This window comes from Muntiacus reevesi, chromosome 3 (genome assembly GCF_963930625.1).
Source record: "Muntiacus reevesi chromosome 3, mMunRee1.1, whole genome shotgun sequence".
NCBI lineage: Eukaryota > Metazoa > Chordata > Mammalia > Artiodactyla > Cervidae > Muntiacus > Muntiacus reevesi.
Genome location: NC_089251.1, coordinates 255,262,691 through 255,288,005, shown reverse-complemented (window position 1 = coordinate 255,288,005; position 25,315 = coordinate 255,262,691). Strand labels below are relative to the sequence as shown.

At 36.9% G+C, this 25,315-nt stretch overlaps 1 protein-coding gene across 3 annotated transcripts in view; it reads left to right on the top strand.

Moving 5' to 3' along the window:
- Positions 1 to 25,315, top strand: part of PDE1A (phosphodiesterase 1A) — a 285,493-nt gene that overhangs the window by 209,811 nt on the left and 50,367 nt on the right. For all 3 annotated transcript variants that reach the window (XM_065931885.1, XM_065931884.1, XM_065931883.1), the window contains exons 7-10: positions 3,102 to 3,202; positions 8,647 to 8,772; positions 14,295 to 14,396; positions 14,505 to 14,625. In XM_065931885.1, coding sequence (XP_065787957.1) covers positions 3,102 to 3,202; positions 8,647 to 8,772; positions 14,295 to 14,396; positions 14,505 to 14,625 — 450 coding nt within the window. The remainder of the gene's footprint in view (positions 1 to 3,101; positions 3,203 to 8,646; positions 8,773 to 14,294; positions 14,397 to 14,504; positions 14,626 to 25,315) is intronic.

The window sequence follows — 25,315 nt, the reverse complement described above, 5'->3', positions numbered from 1 at the left end:
AAATGGTAAATAGGGTGATTATAAAAATTTAATGAAGCCATCTGCCTAAAATGTCCAATTAATGTTAGTTCCTTCTCTTTTCTTTCCATCAACACTGTACATGGTGTTAATGACAGTTAATACCTTTCTCTGGTGTAATTTGAGGACTTACAAGTAAGTCTACCTGAGCACTTCTCTAGGCAAAATGCAGTTTAGATGAAGCACAATATCTACACTCCTCATGACTCTTCATTTTAACTCTTATTTTCTGTCCATTAGGAATAAGAACAACTTAGGTTATGTTTGTGATTTGTCCTCATGAGTCATTTACAAAATCCTCAAATTTAAGCAACCATTTTCTGAGTTAGAAATCTCATTTGTCACCAGTATAAAATAAATTTTCAACTAAGAAGATAAAAATTAGCCCCAAGCTCTACTTTCACTAATATGAAATAGATGCATTTTTCAATTAAATATGAAAGTTCAATGTTTCTCTCTTCCCAAACTAGTTTGTTATGTTAAATTTAATTGTTAAGATGGTAGTGTGACAAAAAACAAGATGAATTCATGAAAGAAGTACTGTTTATGGGAGGCAGAGATTAGTAAGACCAAAAACAGGAAGCATATGTATAATCAATTTTGACAGCTAGGAAGATAACAATTTAAAATACTTTGATATAATCTATAACTAAAATTTATCTCTGATTTCCTAATTTAATTTTTTTACAATTGCAACTTCATAGTCTCTGTTATCATAGTAGATATAAAATGTTGCTTTTAAAATCACAGGTAAGTCTATAAATCTTAAATATAACCAATAGGAAATATTTAAGAAAATGGGTGATTTTTTTCTCTAACAATTTTCTTTAATGAAACAATGGATTTCTGGGGGTTACAAAATTTGGTCCAACTTAAATTGCTATTCATTTCATGATGTTTAATTCCATAGTTTCAATGGAGACATTGGAGGCTCAGTCCCAGTTCAGCCTGTAATATAAGCCTTTAATATGTCATTTCCTTTTAATGACTCACAATTAAATGCACCTATAAACACAGTGCAGCTAATTATATCAACTCTCCTTGGTTCTGAATATCATTTCTGCTTAAGTCATCCAACTGTGAGGCATTTATTTTTGAATTGCAATCAGTAAAGATATGTTAGCTCACTATTATTTTCCAGATTCAATACCTTAAACAGTGTATTTAAGGAAATGAAAGTCAGTCAGTTGTGTCCGACTCTTTTGAGACCCCATGGTCTATACAGTCCACGGAATTCTCTAGTCAGAATACTGGAGTGGGTAGCCTTTGCCTTCTCCAGAGGATCTTCCCAACCCAGGGACTGAACACAGGTCTCCACATTGCAAGTAGATTCTTTACCAGCTGAGCCACAAGGGAAGCCCATTTAAGGTAATAAGTTTGGTAAAATGCCATTTATTCTGTATTTACTATATGATAAGACTTGTGACAGGTGCCACACATATATATCAACTTTAAATTTCTTTTAAAGTCCACAGGGGAATGATCACTAATTCTCTTTTCATGGAAACTGTACCTGAGAGATTAAATAACTTATTTGCCTGGTTTAAAACCAGAATTCTCTGATTGCACAGTCTCTTTCCACCATTCCCTATTACTTCCTCCTAAAATTAAAACTGGTGAAATTCAATTCAACAGACAAATGTTAAGTTTCTACTATGTGCCAAATACCATGATGTGTTATATGAAAGAAGCAAAGATGAATAAGACTGTGCCTTTTGGCAACCATGAAACTCAACAGTGTCACCTCCACTGTTTGATTCATAGACTTACAGTGTCTTCTCCTTGACTTTTATTCAAAATCCTAATTCATCAGTTCTAATCAAGGTAATCTATTGATTCTTTCCCATATTCCACCTTCTCTTTTCAGTCTCCCTTCTCTTGACTCTCCAACACAATTGTATTATTAGCAGTGCAATTTCCATATAGGCCTCTACAGTACCATTCCATATTTACTCTATTTAGAATCTCTCTGTTCTCAACGTTGCATTTAACTACCAATATTTGTCCATCCTTCATTCAAGATCCACTGCCACCAAATAGATGTCCTATCTACACCTTTATTCTGTGAGCTTTCTTCAAGTATGCATGTATTTTACATTGTATTTTTCTGCTACTTTGTGTAAAAAATATAAGAGCAAGTTTCGTGTCATTTTGGATCTTCCGTTCCTGCCATCAGGTACTACCCACTTACAGCACTCTCCAATAGAACTTCCGTGGTGATGGAGATGTTTTTTGTCTGCACTGTTCTATAAGATAGCCACTTGCTATGATTGACATGTGGCTACTGTGACTGAAAAAGAGAACATAATTTTACTTATTTTTAATTTAAATAGTCACATGTGATTGTCATATTGAACCATGCAGTTAAAGTGTTACACAAAATGTGAGTGGTGAACAAACTATTGAATTACATAAATGAACTTATAAGAGTAGAGAAAATTTGTTAAACCATCCAATTGATAACAACAAAATATCAATGTATTTGAAGCAGTGCTTTGGATTTTACGTGAAAACATTTACTCTTTCATTGCTATTAAGTTTAACTGTATAGTCATAAAATAGATGTATTAAGAAGAGCAAGCAATAACCTCTTGGAAACTCTTCTAAATTTCTAAATATAAAACTTAAGTTCAGTTTCTCTAATGACCAAAGTAAACATTTTCAACTCTTTTCTCATAGTAAATTCTTCTACAAAAGTTGAGCTAAAAGACATTTAATATTGTATAAGTTATATGTTAAAAATTACTAAACTCTAAATGATTTCATTAGAACCCAAATTGGTAAGGCTGTAAATTCAAAATTCATTTAGAGCTCACCTTTTAAATGATAAAATATTACCATTTTTTCCAATTAAAAAGGAAAATTACAATGTCTTGATTTTTAACTTACAAGTCATTAAACAATTATCAACCTTGTAAAGCATACACTATGTACAGTTAATGGAGATGAAACAGGGAAAATTATTTAAACTTCATGAAAAGAACTTTATAGAATGATTTATACTCTGTGCAATGAAGCGTTCTGTAGAAAGATGACATTGATTCTACTTTTTGATGTGATGGAATCTTTCCTTAATTTAATAGCACTGGCTGACTGAACTGGAAATTTTAGCAATGGTCTTTGCCGCTGCCATTCATGACTATGAACATACAGGGACTACAAACAATTTTCATATTCAGACAAGGTAAGGGGAAGGATTAACTTTTCTAAGTTAAAATTTGACATTTGTTTTTCTGAGTATTACTTATTCTTTAAGAGGATTTCAAAATATTAATGATGTCTAAAAAAATGAATTTAATAGATTTTAGCAAAATGCCTTAAGCTGCAAACACTTCAGTCAGTTCCTATTTATCAAGAATCTTGTATTTTTTGGTGGCATATTTAGCAATTTAAAGAACATAAAAACACATAAGATAGTTTTTCTCTGCCCAGAACTTACGTTAAACTATCACACAAGTCAGACATCGATTCCCTGGAACAAATCTTGCATCATTTGTTTGATGTCAGTTTGTCAGTTTCATGTCAAGGCATCAGTTTGGTGTCATTATGTATTTGAAAGCCATGAAAACTTATTTTTGAAAAAAAAAATCTAAAAATAAAAGAAATCTTATTTACAGGTTAATAAGAAATGTTAAATTTAAAACAATAAGAAAATTGGATTTTTAATTGTGGTGATAATGGTAGTTAGAATCAAAATACCAGAGTAGAGGAGCATTAGTTGGTTAAGGCTGTCACACAATACTACAGTTTGGGTGGTTTAAATAACAGACATTGTCTCAAAGTCCTAAAGACTAAACATGCAAAATCAAAGTGTAAGCAAGTTTGGATTCTTCTGAAGCCTCTCCCCTAGGCTTCCAGATGGCTGTCTTCTTGCTGTGTCCTCAGCGACCTTTTTTCTTGCTTGAGCATACCTTGGGGTCTCTCCTCGTCTTACAAGGACATCAGTATATTGCATCAGGGCCCCACCCTTATGAGCTCTTTTAACATTAGCTATGTCTTTGAAGGCCTTAGCTTCAAATGCAGTCACATTCTAAGGTACTGGGGTTAGGATTATAAACCTATAAATTTTGGGGAACTCATTCAATCCTTAATAGAAAGGGGCTTTAAGCTCTTTCTGGTTGCAAAAAGATCTCATTGCTTGAGAGGCAGAATTTGGTCCAGGACCATCAGGATTCGATTCACTTGTATACATGGGATCCTGAATTTCTGTCTCTTCCACTGGTCAGAGATGCTTAAGATGGAGATGTAAGTTAAGAGACTGATTTCACTCTGGAATTACTGTAGAGCTCTCTTCATGTTAGGGGAAAACTAAGCTTAGTTATTTTTTGTTGTTTATTTTAACTCCTAAAGTAGATTTAGATTTACATAAAAATTTAACAGAAAGTACAGAGCTCCCATGTACTCCTACAGTTTCACCTATTGTTAACATTCTACCTCAGGTGTGGTATAGTTGTTACAATTGATGAACCAATATTGATACATTATTATTAGCTAAAATCTATAGCCTACATTTGGAGAAGGAAATGGCAACCCACTTCAGTATTCTTGCCTGGAGAATCTTGTGGACAGAGGAGCCTGATGGGCTGCTGTCCATAGGGCCGCACAGAGTCAGACACGACTGAAGCGACTTAGCATGCATGCATAGCCTACATTACAGTTTACTGCTTGTGTTATATGTTTTATGAGCTTTACAAATGTGTAATGACAAGTATCTACTATTACAGTATCACCCATAATAGTTTCACTGCCCTAAAAGTCCTCTGTGCTTCATCTTTTCATTCCAGCTTCCCTCCTTCCTGCTTTAACCACTGCAATCCCTGATCTTGTTAAGGTCTCCAGTTTTGCCCTCTCCAAAATGTTATATAGTTGAAATAATACAGTATAAAGCCTTTTCAAACTGGTTTCTACACTTAACAATATGCATTTAAGGTTCCTCTATGTCTTTTCATGAATTGATAGCTCATTTCTTTTCATTACTGAATAATATTCCTGTGTGTGGATGTCCCAGAGTTCACTTATGCAACTCCTGAAGGGTATCTTGGTTTCCTCTAAATTTTAGAGTTTATGTAAATGTTCTTGTGCAGATTTTTGTGTGGTCTTTTTTTGTGCAGTTTTTTAACAGAAATATTTTTAAAACTGACTTCCTAGCTATAGGAATTTGTTGTTTTTAATGTGGGGAGCATAGAAACATTAAAATACTTGGCATTTTAGAGCTTCAAGGGATTCTACAGTGACCGAGATCCACATTCTATAACCTCTGGTCTAATCCTCACAGTCTAAGAAGAGACAGCAAAGATCTCGAAGGAGGAAATTACCTAACTACATGTACATAGTCGCCTGATGGCAGTAGCAGGGCTGAGACACTGAGATGAGGGATACTTGCTCTCAACCCAGTGTACTTAATGTAACTCTGCTCCCATGGCCAAAGACAGACATGTAACGGTCATGGTCTTTTATAGCCTTCAGTGGGTGGACTTCAGAATTATGGCCCCTTGACAGAAACAGAAGAGTTGGAATTCAGGCAATGAAATGTTGGAGAACACATTCTGTCTACCCCTAGAGTCTCCCAGATTAAAAGAGCATGAAGTGAACAGGAAGGCCTTGAAGTCTGGTTGTGCAGCAAGAATGTTACTAACCTAACATTTATAGCATATGGAGATGTTGTGTTTTCGTTTGTGTTAAACATCAAAAGAAAGGGAAACTATGCTGATCATTTTTGCTTAGCAAAGACTTTTCTACATCCACTAAATTCATAAGTGGGATTTTAAATACAGCTCATTACTGAGCTGGGCCCTGAGTAGGGTCACAGTTTGGGGAGTTAGAGAAGGGAGCAAGTGATTTGTTTCCTAAAAAATATTTCTTGCTCTTTCTACTTTGAAAAGTAAAGGCAATGGACTGGCCTCCAGCAGCAGTATAAATGATCATTCCTAGCTTTCTCCTTTTATCGTTGATTTACAACTGGATGAAGATTCGTAAGTTATAATTTAGACAGCAGAGAAGAAAAGTAGATGGCGAAAAAGGAGGAGGAAGAGAAGGAGATAGAGGAGAGGGAGGAGGAAGATGAAGAAGAATACACTTTTCTCCATTTTATATTAAGAAGCTTTGTATTAAAAGTGAGGGAAAGGTCTAGTATTTTATTTATTTTCTTATAAGTTTTCTATTAGGATCAATTATTTAATGGATTAATTCTATAAGAACTTGAACATTTTATGAACAAAAAGATTGCAGTGATCACAGATGCATCAACATGATGTGCTTTTAGAAGCTCTATTGGCTTTACATTTTGTCCAAATATATATTGGTCTTATGTTACTGATATTAATAATTTGTACTTTTTATTATTCTTTGTTACTTGGATTTAGAGTTGCTTTTCTAATATGGAAAACTATTTACTAGATAATGCAAAATGTCTGAAAAATAATTTAAAACATGGTGCAAGGCTAGATTTGAGTTCAACACAACCATTGTAAGCCATAGAAATCTTTGAAAGTGTAAATAAATAGAGATAATTTCCTCTTTGTGAAAAGCAAATGCTAAGCGACTTGTTACCATGGACACTGAGTATTGCTTAGAATTCTGTTCTTTCCATAGCAGTCAGAGATTATCTCAAACATTAAAACCATTCTGTATTCTCAGCATCTTGTTGGATTTATGAGACAAAATCACATAGACTTTGCTGTAATTAAATCTGATTAAAAAACACATCCTTACTTGTTGCTGAAAGGAAGAAATAGTGATGCTTAGATCCATATTATACAATAAACTTGACAAAACTGCCATGGCTAAATCTGAGATTGTATGATACAAAATATGTGATTTGCAAATCACAGTTTTACCTATGATCTCAGTAAATTTCTGAAGATACTTGCACAAAATATATTTAATTTTCTCTAAAAGGATAGCATATATATGTTCCTAGTTCAATTTTCTGTATATTGAGCTATGATTATTGTAATAAAATTTAAAAGGAAATGACCTATTAGGCACTAGAATAGTTACTTCCTCTTTTGTTTCCAGAACTCTTATAAAAGTGGAATAACATATGCAGTTAGCTAATGGCATATATCACCTCCCCCCAATAGATTTCCTTTTAAATTTGATCTTTAACAAAGAAGCAAATGCAATACAATGGAGCAAAGATAGTCTCTTCAACAAATGGTGCCAGACAACTAGACAGACACATTAAAAAAAAAAAGAATCCAGACACAAACCTTATATTGTTCACAGAAATTAATTTAAGATGAATAATAGACCTAAATGTAAAATGAAAAACTCTAAAACTTCTAGAAAATAACAAAGGAGAAAATGTAGATGATCTTAGGTATAGCAAGAGAGTTACAAGATTAGCCAAAGAGTAGGAGAAAATGTTTTCAAAAGGTACATATGATAAAAGAGTATTGTACAAAACATATAAAAAACTCTTAAAAGTCAGCAATAAGAAAACAGCCTGATTTTAAAATGCTCCTTACAGACACTTCACCAGAAAAGATACACAGATGACAAATTAGCTTATGAAAAGATCCCCCATATTATATGTCATCAGGGATATGCAAATTAAACAATGAGATATCACTATACATCTATTAGAAAGGCTAAAATCCAGAACATTGACACACTAAAAACTAATGAAGATGTGAATCAACAGGAACTCTCAGGCGTTACTGATGGGAATGCAAAATGGTACAACCATACTGGAAGACAGTTTGGTAGTTTCTTATGAAACTAAATATATTCTCACCATATGAGCTGATAATTACTCTCCTTGGTATTTATCCAAAAGAGCTGAAAACTTATGTACACATGAAAACCTTCACATGGGTATTTATAGCAGCTTTGTTCATAATTGCCAAAACTTGAAAGCTACTAACATGCCATTTAGCAGGTGAGTGGATAAATAAAATGTGTTACACCTAAATAATGTAATATTATTTAGTGTTCAGAAGAATTGAGCTATCAAGCCATGAAAAGATATGCAGGTAGCTTACATGCATACTAAAAGTTACAAGAATCCAATCTGAAAAGACTACATAGAGTCATATGATATTCTGGAAAAGGCAAAACTGTGAAGACAATAAAAAGACCAGTGGTTGCCAGGTATTAAGGGGGATGGGAAGGGAAGTCTGAATTGGCAGATCACAAAGGATTTCTAGGGCAGTGAAAGTACTCAGTGTAATACATTAATGGTAGATACATGTCATTGTACATTAGTCTAATCCCATAAAATTTACACCACTAAGAGTAAACCCTTAATGTAAACTATGGTCTCTGATAACGATGTTTAATGTAGGTTCATTAGTTCTAATAAATGTACCTCTGTGGTTGGGAATGTTAATAATGGGGGAGGCTATGCATGTGTGAGACCAAGGGGTATATGGCAAATGTCTGTACATTCTGCTCAATTTTCTTGTAAACCTAAAGTTGCTCTAAAAGATAAAGTCTGTTTTTTAAAATTGTTATACAGTAAAAAAAAAAAAAAAAAAAAAAAGGAAACTAAGTACCTCTGTAAATTTAGGTGTTCAATTATTGGATTTTTACTGATATTATTATGCCTTATGACTTGGGTATTTTTAATAGATACTCATGAGGTCTGAAGAAATCCTCTAGTAGGCATTTTGTTTTTATTTCTAGGTCAGATGTTGCCATTTTGTATAATGATCGCTCTGTCCTTGAAAATCATCATGTGAGTGCAGCTTATCGACTTATGCAAGAAGAAGAAATGAATGTCCTGATAAATTTATCCAAAGATGACTGGAGGTGAGTTTCAGAGGAAATATAGAGGAAATTTAATTTCAGGGAAAATGTTATGTGATTTAATGTGAAGAAAACAGATGAAAGTCAATCCTTTAATCACAAAACAAACCAAATTCCTCTTGATTGGAAGATTAGTACTGGAAGACTATTCAGGAACAAGGCCCCGTAGATGGAGCTGAACTATTTCAAGACCAATTCAACATCTGTATGCATCATAACCAATCCATAAGACCACATAACACCTTAAAATACATAATTACATACTCCTTGAAATGGTGCTAAAGTGCTTAGTCACTCAGTCATGTCCAACTCTTTATGATCACATGAATTGTAGGCCCCCAGGCTCCTCTGTCCATGGAATTCTCCAGGCAAGAATTGTAGAGTGGGTAGCCATTCGCTTCTTTAGTGGATCTTCCTGATCTGGGGATGAAACCCGTGTCTCTTGCATCTCCTGCATTGCAGGCTGATTCTTTACCATCTGAGTCACCAGGAAAGCCCTCCTTGGAATGGAGTTCTGCTCAATTGTACCAATATGTGGCCTTACATTAATTCAGAATTTTTGTGTCTGATTCCTTCATATATTAATTTTTTGTACATGGATATGAGCTTTTCTAAAAAACAAAAATTCGCTACTTGGGGAAAAAACTACAAATATGCTAAAATGACCTAGATGCAGAGGGTAATCTTAAATATTTTCCAAACCATTTGTATTGTTAAAAAAATTTACATGAAAAGGTATTGCTTATTGCCATGCAGGAGAAAACAAGATGTACCCCTCCCACTCAGCATAACATTTCCTCCTTTCCTCTTAATCCTCTAGTCATCATTATCCCCTTCATTTACTGTAGGATTGCCAGATATATCAAATAAAAATAAAAGACATACAATTAAGTGTAAATTTCAGATAAACATAGAGATTTTCTAGTGTAAGTACATCCCTAGCTAGCTCTATGGTGGGGCTAATGGTGACCTCCTCCAAGAGGGCTTATGCCACACCCAGGTCTGCTGCACCCAGAGCCCCAGCCCCTGTGGCAGAACACTGCTGACCCACACCTCCGCAGGAGATGCTCAAGCCCAGTTCTGCCTCAGTCTCTGTGGGGTCCCTGGGTCCTGGTGCACACAAGGTTTGTTTGAGCCCTCTCAGCGTCTCTGTTGGGAATGGGGTTTGATTCTAAATGTGAATTCCCCTTCCTACCGCCTTGCTGAGGCTTCTCCTTTGCCCTTGGATGTGGGGTATCTCCTCACAGCTGCTGCAGCACCTACCGTCTTACTGGGGTGTCTCTGACCTTGGATGTGGGGTATCTCCTCATGACTGGTCCAGCGAAGCACAGCCGCCGCCCCTGACCTTGGACGTGGGGTATCTCTTCACGGCCGCCACTCCTGACCTTGGACGTGGGGTATCTCCTTTCCACACAAAACTGTGATCAATAGACTGTAAACATGCTCCTTAAGTTCCTTGGCTACATCCTTTAGGTCACCCAGGACTAATTCCAGATCCTCCATGATGATCTTGATCTGTTCCTTCACCTTGGTTTTCTTTGGGCTCCAACAAATTTTGGGGGGGGGCTCCAAAATCACTGCAGATGGTGACTGCAGCCATGAAATTAGAAGACGCTTGCTCTTCGGAAGAAAAGTTATGACCAACCTAAACAGCATATTAAAAAGCAGAGACACTACTTTGCCAACAGAGGTCCATCTAGTCAAGGCTATGGTTTTTCCAGTAGTCATGTATGGATGTGAGAGTTGGACTATAAAGAAAGCTCAGTGCAGAAGAATTGATGCTTTTTGAACTGTGGTGTTGGAGAAGACTCTTGAGAGTCCCTTGGACTGCAAGGAGATCCAACCAGTCCTGAATATTCATTGGAAGGACTGATGCTGAAGCTGAAACACCAGTACTTTGGCCACCTGATTCGAAGAGCTGACTCATTGGAAAAGACCCCAATGCTGGGAAAGATTGAGGGCAGGAGGAGAAGGGGACAACAGAGGATGAGGTGGTTGGATGGCATCACAGACTCAATGGGCATGAGTTTGAGTAAACTCCGGGAGTTGGTGATGGGCAGGGAGGCCTGGCATCCTGCAGTCCATGGGGTAGCAAAGAGTCGGGCCACTGAGTGATTGAACTGAACTGACATCCCTAGTATACTGTGACCTACTTATATTTTTAAAAAGTCTTTATCTTTAACAAAGATCTGGTTAAATCAGTTAATGTGCTGAAAAAAATCCAATTCAGATGCAAACATCAAAGGTTTGTTTGCTTTTTAATTTAAATCAAGCTAAAAGGAAATGTCCAAAGAAGTAACCTGGGATTAAGATCTGCCTTAGGTTAATTTAGAATTTAAAAGAAGCCCTAATTTCCCATGGTTATTTTTTCAAATATTCAAACTTTCTGGATTTTCAAGGCCAGGAAAAACATGGGCTCACTTTTACAGACATAGAAAAAGCTCTAACGTGGGAGGAAAAAAGCATTTTGTTTTGAGAACCCAGTTCAGGTCTTACATTTCATTCCACAGGAAACATAGCCCAGTTGGGTCACCAACCTAGGAAGGCCAGGATCTAATCATAAAAGGCACCACTGTTGGGTATGTGGAAAATAGAAGGGTAAGGGTAGAATCAGGTGCAGAGTTGGTTCCTAAGGTCCCAGAGATTGACTCTTTCCATCTAGAATATTAATTTATTGCTTCATCAGTGATTATCCTTCCCAGAGGTTATATTTACATTATTAATTTTTGTTATTCCTTTGAATTAACCCTCTTCTTCTCTAAGTTGATTCTGTTGCTGTTTTGGTGTGATATTTTTCTATTACAGTTTTTTCTTTAACATCTTTATTATTTATTCTAATAGTTTGCTCCTGTAATATTTTATATTTTTGTACAGTAACAAGTAGCTTACTGTACAAAACATCCTAACAATGGTTTTATAAATTTTTTTTTTTGGCCATGCCACACAGCTTATGGGATCATAGTTCCCCCACGAGGGATTGAACCTGTGGCCCTGGCAATAAGCGTACCAAGTCCTAACAACTGGACTGCCAGGAAGCTTCCAAATTTGTTTAACAAATACCATAATATTGTTACCGGGTCCAAGCTTTCTCTGTTTGCTGCACAATAGGCCAATGAATCCTAGAGACAGATGTTGAGGCAAGGAAGAGACTTTAATCCGGGAGCAGACAGACAGAGAAGATTAAGTAAGCTAGCACCTCAAAATAGCCATCTTATTGGTGTCTGGATGCCAGGTTCTTTTTATATATTAAAGGTGAGGGGAGGTGAGAAATCAAAGTGAAATGGCTATTAATGTTGCAAACATCTCCTAGAATGGCAAACCTCAGGCAGGGAATGTGTTAATTTCTTCCTTCCTGCCACCCGTGGGTGGACAGGGTTGTGAACAAAGGCACTTCAGTTTAACAGTCAGGCAGAGGGGCAAGATTCTCTGAGGCAAACCATTCTGTATGATTATAATAACAAAAGCAATGAAAAACAAATCAAAGAGACAGTTCCAACACAGAGTCAGAATTGGCTTCCTCCCTGCAGCATATCACATGATTTATGAGTTGACTTATATATGATTTATGATATGGTAGAATTTAATAAATCCAACGCTGTTTCCAAAAGCTATAAAAATGTATTTGCTAGTATAACCTTAATACTATTTCACCAATTAAAATATGTATAGCTTTTAAAGACATAGGTTTTCTGTTTGCGTATCTATTTCTTCAAGTAACTTTAGTAACCATGAATGCAGCGATTTTTACATTTTGGCAAGAAAAGTTTATAAAAAATACGTTTCCTTTGTGTACCAGTTTATTGATATATTATTAGTTGATTATTTTTAACACCTAGCACTAACTGATTACTGTTACAAAACAGAATTCAACTGAGTAAATTTTAAAGATCTTATTGACTATTCAAGAATTCATGAATTGGGCAACATCCCATCTAGTAGATAAAAAGGAGCTCCTAATAACTGTACAAAATGGCAGAATTTTATAAGTAGAAAGAGGCAAGACAAGAAAGTTATTCTAGCAAGGATCTGATTGTTTCTGGCAAAATCACCTTTCTTTGGGGGATAGTAGGGGTCTATCAGGCGGATTTCCTTCCTAGTGCTGACCAGATAATTGGTTGGTTTAAGTTTTCACTTCTGGGGGAGGTTAAAACTATAAATTAGGTATTAAATCTTGGTTTGATGTGGGTTTAGCACAAATAATGCATTTGGGGTCTGTTGTTTCTTTTTTCACATTACATCTGCAAACTACAATGTATTTATTAAATCTTACAGATTTCATAAAGCTCTTCTCTCATTTTTCCTACTTAACATGAATGTTTTGGTACAGTTGGTATTGTAACATAGATATCTCATAGTTTGGAAGAAAAAATGTAATTGAGAATAATTGTATTAACTTCCTTGATAGCCTCCATTCCCTTAATATTTGGGTAAAAGTATATTCTAAGAAGGCTATCCAATATCATGAACAATAAGTAATCAGTATTATTTTCTCATTGCTCCCATCTAAAAACCCAGACGAATTGAGCACCCATAATTTTCACCAAGAATCTCCAATATGTATTGTTTTTAAAACAAATCATTCAGTCATACCAACTTTAGGTAAAACATCTTTGACACATGATCATAATTCAAGTTTGCCATACACTTGTAATTTAGCTTACTCTACTGGCCACAGAATAAAGATAAAATATTATTTCAGGCATAAGTGACTGTTTTACCTATCTGTACTGAGCAAGCAATGAATTGTAGAACATGCGAGGCTTTGCTAGGGTTACTCATCTCCTGCTTAGTGTGAGAATGATTTATTCATACATAGGCTTTGTGATATGGTCACCATATTTACAGTGTCTTGGTTACAATTTCAACAGTACCAATAGCTCTATCTATGATATGTAGGATCAAGGTCCCCAGAGCTTAAACAGAGAATTCCCAGTCACTTATAGTCTTGATTTCCTGGAGTTCTTATGATGGAAACTTGGTACAATGGAGTGGTCCAACTGTCAGCTTTGGTAGTACTACTCTTGCGGTTGAGTCTGATCTCTGCTATATACCAACTGTGTGACTGGGCAAACAACTCAGTCCTCTTGGGTTGGAAATAATAGTGCCCCTCACATAAAAAGCACTTAAAGCACTGTCTGGATTGAATAAATATTGAATAATGGTGGTAGTTTTATTAATAGTAAATTCTGCCTTTAGAGTGGTTTTTCTCTAGAATTGGTTAGGATCCCTTCTGATATTAATTATTTCTAAAAGTAATATTTAGAAAGTATGAGTGGGGAAGGGTTGTGTATATGGGAGGGAAAGCATCCAGTTCTTTAAAAGGAGATGTTACACAGCATCATTCACAGATTGCTCTCCTGGCGACATCCTAAAGCCAAACTTCCATAAGCTCTTTTATATTTAAAATTATAGCATCTTTTCTGCTCATACCATTAGAAAAAATAAAATGTAATTCTTCATATTAAATGTTTCACTTGAGAACAAAGAAAAAAGGCCAAACCTTTCTGCTTTTCATGACTCCACAGGGATCTTCGGAACCTAGTGATTGAAATGGTCTTGTCTACAGACATGTCGGGTCACTTCCAGCAAATTAAAAATATAAGAAATAGTTTGCAGCAACCTGAAGGGTAGGTTATAATTTTGTTTTCATTTTAAAGATCTGTGGGCTTGGACTTGGAAAAGACTGTAGTTGGTTATTTTGCTCTGATAATTTGAGGATGCCCTTGTTTTGACAGGCTTGACAAAGCCAAAACCATGTCCCTGATTCTCCATGCAGCAGACATCAGTCACCCAGCCAAATCCTGGAAGCTGCACCACCGATGGACCATGGCCCTAATGGAGGAGTTTTTCCTACAGGTGCCTCTTTCACACTCTGTCTGTGCAAATGCTTTTGGAAATAGTGGCTCTGTGTATTAACATACCTCTTTTCTGTACAGAATCCAGACCTTGTGACGTGATGTTACCAACTGGCCACAACACATTTTTGAGACTTCAGGCAGAATGTATTAATCTCTCAGATAAATGTATTAAATAATCCTATGTAGTATTATACATGTTTTAAAGAGGGTCAAGTCTTGGATCTTAGATGCCAAGCTAGAGAGAAAGAAATGAACAGATTAGAGTTGTTATCTGCTATCCAAAGGTAAAATGCTAGGGTTAGAGTTTTCAAGGACAGAAAATAGCTTTCATCATAAAAAGGGAAAGGGAGGATGTATAACACTTCTGCATACATCTTTTTGTTTGGAATTTACTTACACATGCATAGTTGCAAGGATGGCTGAGAAATATAGTTTTTAGCTGGGTGAACATGTACCTAACTGCAAGAAGCTATTGTTATGTGAAAAAGCAAGCCTGGATATTGTCAACAAAAAATTATTCAATAGCCAATATAAGAAAGAAATGGAAAATTTTATTTGAGTCAAACTGAAAATTATAATCGAGGAAAGTCTCTCAGAGAGTTCTGAGAACTGTTCTGAAGAGGTAAAGGGGGAGGACAGTATATATGTGATTTTGGCAAGAGGGATGCGTGTAATCAAGTACATGTTCCACAGAAAGTTGTTGCTAGTCACTAAGAACAGACATCTTAGTTACACTTTTCTAAGTATGGAAAGATACAAGACAGGTTCATAAGAAATTTCTGTTGAAAATATTTAACTGTCTAAGGGCCAGTTCTGTCCATTGCCCTAGCACAAAGTGCCTCATTCTACTCTTCACTCTGAATTCCTTTCAGTGTGTGTTATAAATCGGCAACCGCAGTGGCTAATGACTTCTTGTAGAACTGGATGGTGGGCAATATTCTTTATTTTACAATCCCTTCCCTTTAGGTCCTAATTTTGACCAAGATTTAGGAGACATTTCATGACCAGTTTGTCCCATGGTGCTCGGAATGCTCATTCCCATGTCAGGCATGTGTTTCATTGATAAACCCACTCAATATACCATTAACAGTGGCCAAAAACTTCCGGAACACTTCTCATACTATTCTGTTATAGTTCAGGAAATGGTTTCATCTTGTTGCTTCTTCCCATACCTAGAGTTACACTTTTATAATCATTGATCCTATAGAACTGTGTATTTGACCAATTGTTTCAAGCTGACTAGTCATTAATTTTATTTGAGTCTCAGCCACACATTTGGTAATACAAGAAACAATAATCGTGAAAAATCAGCAGAATACAAATGACAGAGCTAGTAATATTAATAAGTTTATAAGTGAGTACTTAAGAACTTCCGTTAGGTATGGTCCATATCTCCCCAGGTCACCTGACCTGTCTGTTTTGCATGAATCACTGTCTTTAAGGAAAATGATGTCTTGGCATTGTATATAAAGTTCATCAAAGATGGCTGCACATAGAAAGCAAGCAGTGGGTCATTTTGACTCCTGGTGACATTGAAAAAGTTATGTTATTTTCTAAGGAATGACATGGCTCGTGCCAGAAGGAGAAAACTTCTTCTTTATGATTAAGCAGCTATTTCTGCCCCTGGGGAGATTTGGTTAATACATAATGCACATGCACAATGGACAGTTGAGGGGAGGGAAAAGGCCCAAATGGGCAGAGCAAAAAATTATGTTTAAATTTTCCTTGTATTGCCTTAAAATGTGAATTTTTATTTCATCAACATGGAGAATGACCAGCATTCTCTACAACATGTATACATGTTTTTTCCTCTATGGTGTCCCTCTTCGGTTTCTACTCCCACTTGGGGTTCTAGAGTATAGTGAGTCAAGTAACTCAGGAAATTTCTACACTTAACAATTATAATTTTATTATAAAGAATACAACTCAGAACAACCAAATAAGGACGGAAAAGGGCAAGGTTTGGAAGGGTCCCAGACATGGATCTTCCATGCTCTCTCCCCATAGAGACAGGGTGTGTTCACCAACCAACATGTGCTGCTCAGCTTTGGGGTCAGGAGTTTTTATGGGGGGTTCATTACATAGGCATGATTGATTAAATCATTGGTCAATATAATGGAAGTCAATCTCCAGCCCTCCTTTCATACCAGGAGAGCAGGCTGCCCCAGTATTCCAGGCCTCTAATCATGTGATTATTCTCTCTGGTGACCAGCTCCAACCTGAAGCAATCTATGGGGTCTCGGCCATGACTCACACAGTTGTTTTATTTTTATTTATTTATTTGACTGGGCCAAGTCTTAGCTGCAGCATGTGGGACCTTCCTTGTGTCGTGTGGAATCTTTTGTAGTGGTGTGCAAACTCTAGTTGTGGTGCATGTAGAAGGGCCCATTTTTTAGAAGGAATGAAGGAAAGTAATTAGATGAGCTAACTCCCTTAAGTAAGTTGTTTCAAGGCCAAACTAGTGCATCTTCTCCTCCTTTCACAATTAAATTTCCCTATAGAACTAGTGACCCCTCAAATTCTACCCTTAGTCTTAGAGTGCCCTTCATGCCTGTGGTCAGGAGCTTGCTATGTGCTTGCTGTCGATGTTGCTTCTGAGATTAAAAGCTCTTCAGTGAGCTTTTAAAAGTGAAAGAGATTTCTCAAGATATCTGTACTTCACCCTTTTTTTAATCTTCTTTATTACTTTAAAACTATAGAAATTGTTTTGGCTTCAGAGAAAATGCAAAAATGAAAATAGAAAAACGTGCCATTAAATGACTGGATTTGACATCTTGTTGACAGCTGTCAGAGCATTTCACTCTGTTAAGGAAGAGTTAAAACAATTACAGACATAATTCATTTATTGTACCTCATTTTATTGTGCTTTGCAGATACTACTTTTTTTGTTTTGTTTTACAAATTGAAAGTTTGTGGCAATCCTGCATATAGCACGTCTATCAGTGACATTTTCCTGATAGCATTTGTTTACCTCATGTCTTTGTGTCACGTTTTGGTAATTCTCACAGTATTACATGTTTTTATTTTTTTATTGTTATACATATATTTGTTGAGGTTTCTCTGGTGGCTCAGTAGTAAAAAAACAAAAACCCACCTGCCAGTGCAGGAGATAGAGTCTCAATCCCTGGGTTGGAAAGATCCCCTGGAGAAGGAAATGGCAACCCACTCCAAGATTCTTGCCTGGGAAATCTCATGGACAGAAGGAGCCTGGCAGGCTACAGTCCTGCCAGGTTGCAAAAGAGTCAGACACGACTCAGCAACTAAATAACAACATATGTATTTGTTATATATTTTTCACTATTACTATACATGTTATTATTATATGTATTTGTTATATGTATTATATGATCAGTGACCTTTGATGTTACTATTGTAATCATTTTGGGGTGCCACAAACTACTCCTATGCAAGAAGGTGATATTAATTAATAAGTGTTGCTTGTGTTCTGACCACTCACTGACTAGCTGACCATTCCCCTGTCTCTCTCCTTCTCCTTGGGCTTCCCTATTCCCTGAAACAAGACATTATTGGAATTAGACAAATTAACAATCCTATAATGGCCTCAAAGTGTTCACGGGAAAGGAAGAGTTGCGCATCTCTCACTTTAAATCGAAAGCTAGAAATGATTAAGCTTAATAGAATGTATGTGTTAGTCACTCAGTCATGTCCGACTCTTTGTGACCTCATGGACTATAACCTGCCAGGCTCCCTTGTCCATGGAATTCTCCAGGCAAGAATACTAGAGATTCCCTTCTCCAGGGGATCTTCCCAACCCAGGGATTGAACCCAGGTCTCCTGCACTACAGGAAGATTCTTTACCATCTGAGCCACGTGGGAAGCCCAGCTTAATAGAAAAGCACATCAGAAGCTGAGATGAGCTGAAGGCTGGGCCTCTTTTGCAGATTAGCCAAGTTGCGGATGCAAATAAAAAGTTCTTGAAGAAAATTAAAAGTGCTACTGCAGTGAACACATGAATGATGAGAAAGCAAAACAGTTTTATTACTGATATGGAGAAAGTTTTAGTGGTCTAGTTAGATAAAAAAAGCCACAATATTCCCTCAAGCCAAAGCCTAATGCAGAATAAGGCTCTAGCTCTCTTCAAATCTATGAAGGCTGAGAGAGGGGAGGAAGCTACAGAAGAAACACTTGAAGCTAGCAGAGGCTGGTTCCTGAGGTTAAAGGAAAGAAGCTATCTCTATAACATAAAAGTGCAAAGTGAAGCAGTAAGTGCTTCAAGATACCCAGAAGATCTAAACAGGACAATTAGGAAGGTTGCTTCACTAAACAACAAATATTCAATGTAAGGAAACAGCTTTCTATGGGAAGAAGATGCCATCTAGGACTTTCATAGCTGAAGAGGAAGTACATGACTGGCTTCAAAGCTTCAAAGGCTGACTCATTTGTTAGGGGCTAATGCAACCGGTGACTTAAAGTTGAAGCCATTGCTCATTTACTGTTTGAAAATCCTTAGGGCCCCTAGTGTTAGTCGCTCAGTTGTATCCAACTCTTTGTAATCCCATGACTGTAACCTGCCAGTCTCCTCCATCCACGGGGTTTTCCAGGCAAGAATACTGGAGTGGGTAGTCATTTCCTTTTCCAGGAGATCTTCCCAACCTAGGTCTAGAACCTGGGTCTCCCACATTGCAGGCTGACTCTTTACCATCTGAGCCACCAGGGAAGCCCTTAAGAATTATGCTAAGTTTGTTCTACCTGTACCCTATAAATGGAACAATAAAGCCTGAATGATAGCACATGTGTTGACAATATGCTTTACTGCGTATTTTAAGGCCATTGCTGAGACCCACTGCTCAGGAAAAGATTCCTTTTAAATTATTACTGTTCGTTGGCAATGCACCGGTTATCTGAGAGCTTTGATAGAGATGTACAAGATAATGTTGTTTTCATGCCTATTAACACAACATCCATTCTGCAGCCATGGATCAAGGAATAATTTCCACTTTCAAGTCTTATTATGTAAGAATTACATTTCATAAAACTATATCTGCCATAGATAGTGATTCCTCTGATGGATCTGAGCAAAGCAAATGAAAACCTTCTGGAAAGAATTCACTATTCCAGATGCCACTAAGAACATTTGTTATTCATGTAAAAAGTCAAGATATTGACATTAACAGGAGTTTAATAAAAGTTGATTCTAACCCTCAGGGATGATTTGGAGGAGTTCAAGACTTCAGTGGAGGAAGTAACTGTAGATGTGGAAATAACAGGAAAGTTAGAATTAGATGTGAAGCCTGAAAATGTGACTGAATTGCTGCAATATCATAATAAGACTTCAATTCATGAGGAGTTGCTTCTGATGGATGAGCCAAAAAAGTGATTTCTTGATATGGAAACTATTCATGGTGAAGATGCTGTGAAAATTGTTGAAATGACAACAGAGGATTTAGAATATTACATAAGCTTAGTTGATAAAGCAGTGGCAGAGTTTGAGAGGGTTTACTTCAATTTTGAAAGAATTCTGCTATGGGTAAAATGCTGTCAAACAACACCACGTGTTACAGAAATACCATTCATGAAAGGAAGAGTCAATTGATGTGCCGCATTCATTGTGTTCTTATTTTAAGAAATGGCACAGCCACCCAACCTTTAGCAACTACCACCCTGATCAGTAAGCAGCCATCAGTACTCAAAACCCTCCACTAGCAAAAAGATTACAAATCCCTGAAGACTCAGATGATGGCTAAAATTTCTATCAATAAAGTATTTTTTAATTAACCTATGTATATTGCTTTTTTAGGCATAATGTGAGTACACACTTATTAGACTACATTAGACTACAGTATGGTATAAACATAACTTTTATATACACTAGGAAACAAAAAAAATCATAGCTCACTTTATTGCAATGCTTGCTTTGCACTAGGAAACATAAAAACTAATATAACTCACTTTATTACAGTGCTTGCTTTATTTTGGTGGTCTGAAACCCAACCTAGAATATCTCCAAGGTATACCTGTACTAGTTCTTTTTTATGGCATTTCAAAGAAGAAATTCCAACAACCCCCAAGGGAATTGCTAAGACAGACATAAACTATCAGGCCTGAGCACATCAGGCTACTTGAGTTTCCAAGTTGATGGAACCACTTTCTCAACCCCTACCTACAGGCTCATCTCCAAGAAAAGATGCATTTATTCAGAGGCATAACTAAGTTGTTGGTTAAATAATTGAGTTTAGTGGTCTCTGTTCTGCTCTATTCAGTTGCTAAGCAAAGTCCAACTCTGCAACCCCAGGGACTACAGAATGCCAGGCTTCCCTGTCCTTCACTAGCTCCTAGAGTTTGATCAAATTCACATCCATTGAGTCTGTGATGCTATCTAACCATCTCATCCTCTGCTGCTCTCTTCTCCTCCATCCCTCCATCTTTCCTAGCCTTAGGGTCTTTTCCAATGAGTCAGCTCTTCACATGAGGTAGCCAAAATTTGGAGTTTCAGCATTAGTCCTTCCAATGAATATTTGGGACTGATTTCCTTTGGAATGATTGGTTTGATTTCCTTGCTGTCCAAGGGACTCTCAAGAGTCTTCTCTAGCACCACAACTCAAAAGCATCAGTTCTTTGGTGCTCAGCCTTCTTTATGGTCCAATTCTACATCAGTACATGTCTACTAGAAAAATCATAACTTTGACTATATAGACCTTTGTCAACAAAGTGATATCTCTGTTTTTTAATATGCTGTCTAGGTTTGTGATAACTTTCTTTCCAAGAAGGAAGCACCTTTTAATTTTATGGCTCCAGTCACTGTTTACGGTAAATTTGGAGCCCAAGAAAAAAAAATCTGTCCCTATTTCCACTTTTTTCCCTTCTATTTGCCGTGAAGTGATGGGGCCAGATCCTATGATCTTAGTTTTTTTTAATGTTGAGTTTTAAGACAGCTTTTTCGCTCTCCTCTTTCACCCTTATCAGGAGATTCTTTAATTTCTCTTCATTTTCTGCCTTTAGGGTGGTATAATATGTATATCTGAGGTTGTTGATATTTCTCCCAGAAATCTTGATTCCAGTTTGTGATTCATCCAGCCTGGCATTTTGCATGATATGCTCTGCACACCTAAGGCTTCCGAGGTAGCACAGGGGTAAAGAATCTGCCTGCCAATGGGAGTTTCCGGTTCAGTCCCTGGGTCAGAAAGATCCCCTGGGGGAGGGCATGGAAATCCACTCCAGTACTCCTGCTGGAAAATTCCCTGGACAGAGGAATCTGGCAGGCTACAGTCCATAGCATCACAAAAAGTTGGACATGACTGATCACGTACATATACACTCTACATGTAAGTTAAATATGCAAGGTTACAACATACAGCCTTGTTGTACTCCTTTCCCAAATTTGATCTTCTCCATTGTTCCATGTCGAGTTCTAACTGTTGCTTCTTGGTCTATATACAAGTTTCTCAGGAAGCAAGTAAAGTGGACTCATATTCCCATCGCTTTAAGAATATTTCACAGTTGTTGTGATCCACACAGTCAAAGACTTTAGTGTAGCCAACGAAACAAAAGTAGATGTTTTTCTGGAATTCCCCTGCTTTCACCATGATCCAGCGAATGTTGGCAATTTGATCTCTGGTTCTTCTGCCTTTTCTAAGCCCAGCTTGTACATCTGGAAGTTCTCGGTTCGTGTACTGCAGAAGCCCAGTTTGAATGGTTTTTCACGTAACCTTGCTAGCATGTGAAATGAGTGCGATTGTGCATTAGTTCCAACATCCTTTAGCATTGCCCTTCTTTGGGACTGGAATGAAAGTTGGCCTTTTCCAGCCTTTTGGCCACTGCTGATATTTTCAAATTTGCTAATATATTGAGTACAACACTTTAACAACATTATCTTTTAGGATTTTAATGACCTAGGGACCTAAAATTTTGCATCAGCCACTTATCTGATTCAATGCATCAGAATATACATGTATTCAGTAAGTTTTTTTATTTTTAAAAGTATTTTTTGGCTTCCTATGGTTAGCATCCTCAAATGAAAGCACAACCCCCAAAAATATATAAACCAGTTGACTTACACAGTGTCTATTGCTTTTGACCCTGATTTCACTTTGATGAAAAGTAAATGTTCCCTATTCAGGGACAGAATAAGAAAATTGTTAAGTCTGTCAAACTCATCTTCAGGGATCCTGACTCCCTCTTTACATATCTTTCCCTTTCCCTTAGGCGTCTCCCTTGTCCTCTAGGGTTCCTGGTTCCCTCAGAATCTGGCTACAAGGCCCCCTACTAATCTTGTGCTCATGGCCTTTATTCACCCTAAAGAATAAATAACACTTTGAAATATTTACAAATAAATAATTAACTCACCTTAGCATTCAATGTGTTTAGCAGTGGAAGTTTAATATTCTAAATCAATTGTGGAGTACAGGAAGCAAGTATAATATAAAATCTCCTACTTCATCTGTAGGAAGTTCTCTGCATATGTTTGTCAAATGCCTAAGTCCTATATGAAAATTTTAGCATCCAGCATTTTATGAAATTTAGTTCATGGAAAATAAATCATCCCAATGCCTTTATAAGGCACAAATGATCATTTTCAGGTCAAGGAATTTAAATGATATAAATCTAAATCTTTAAAAATATCACCAACACTGTAACTAATAAAAGCAATTAATCATCTTTGCATATGCCAATTAGGAATTTACAGTATTGCATTTCCCATGAGGTGTATAAGTAGCTTTATTTCTATTTTAATAATAGTAATGTCATTTTATTTAACAAGCTATTAATGATATTATTCTTTTACTTTATTCTCAACATGTTAAAATAAAATTCATAATAGTCTTTCAATCAAGCCCTCATACAGGTTGTCTTATTTCTATCTGTAGTCCCAAAGTCTCCTTTTCATTCAGTTTTGAAGCACAAGCCTCATCCTTAACTCATCCCAAGCCACCCCCATGCTGCCTACAAATTAATGTTTCAGAAATAGAATTCCTGTTATGTCAGTTACATCTAGGCAATAGAAAGGGAACGCCAATGCCCCAGTCCATTAGAAGTAAACTAAGTACCAATCCTTTTTCTTGTAGTTTAACACCATCCAAGATATGCATCACACATCATAAATACCTCTAATTTGCAGGTGCTTTTTCTACTATGATTTTTGTTGTTGTTGTTGTTCAGTTGCTAAATCACGTCCAACTCTTTGTGACCCCAGGGACTGCAGCATCCAGTTCCTCTGTCCTCCACTATCTTAATGAAGTTTGCTTAAATTCATGTCCATTGAGTCAGTGATGCTGTCTAACCAGCTCTGATTTTTATTAGTTAATATTTACTGACTACTGACTATATATTAGGTAGTATCCTTAAACTTCATATATATTATCTTAGATAACCTCAGGATAACTCTATTAGATAGATGCTATTATATCCTTATTCCTACAATGAGTCAACTGAAATCAGAGTTAGTTAACAGAGGAGGAGAATTCGTTTCTGCAAAGCCTGTGACTGGTTTGTCTGAAGGAACAGAGATAGCAGTGATACAACTTTGTGTCTTGTGACTCCAGGACTTTGTCCCTTAAGCCAAGTATAACTATTAATTCCAAAAGGAATGGATGTTATTCTCTTGGGAAATGATGAAGTTTCCTGGGAGAGGTCACAGCAATTCTATCTCTATTTTCTACAACTTGTGACATAGTGAAACATTCTTGTTTGTAGCTACTTGGCCTACTAATTCTTTGGTGACCATATTAGATCTTCCTGAGCAATTCTGATTTCAAACTTTCTGCCCCTCTTAATCAGAGGCATGGATCAGAGGAATTGCACCAAAAAATATCATCAGTAAAAACTTTAAAGCCACACATTGACATAATGTAAAGATCATGATGAAAAGATGTTAGAGAAAGCAAAGGGAACAGAATTTCTCAGACAGGTGCTGCCTTGTAACATGGGCTCTGCCACTAAATGTACGCCACTCCCTTTTGTCCCCTGATCTTAGGACCAGATCATATGTCCTAATAGTGGTCTTATGGGGCTTCCCTGGTGGCTCAGGGAAGAATAAAGAATCTACCTGCTATGTCAGAGACCCAGGTTCGATCCTTGGGTTGGGAAGATCCCCTGGAGGAGGGCATGGCAACCCACTCCAGTATTCTTCTTTTTTTTTTTTTCCTTTAAATAATTTTAAAAATTAATTAATTTATTTTAATTGGAGGCAAATTACTTTACAATATTGTGGTGGGTTTTGCCACACATCGACATGAATCAGCCACAGGTGTACATGTGTCCCCCCATTCTGTCTTTTTTTTTTTCCATTTATTTTTATTAGTTGGAGGCTAATTACTTTACAATATTGTAATGGTTTTTGCCATACATTGACATGAATCAGCCATGGATTTACATATGTTCCCCATCCTGAACCCCCCTCCCACTCCAGTCCAGTATTCTTGACTGCAGAATTCCATCTGTCCTCTCCCCTCTTCAAGAGTATACTCTCAAAGTATCCTCTCTCCTCTTTCAAATCTCCTTGAATGCAAAGAGCCAATGTTTGATAAAGCTTATCATAATTAAGGGCTTCCCAGGTGGCACTGTGGTAAAGTATCCTGCCAATGCAGGAGACACAAGAAATGCAGGTTCTGTTCCTGGGGTGGGAAGATCCCCTGGAAGAGGAAATAGCAACCCACTTCAGTATTCTTGCCTAGAAAATTTCAAGGCCAGAGGAGCTTGGCAGGCTACAGTCCATGGGGTCACAAAGAGTC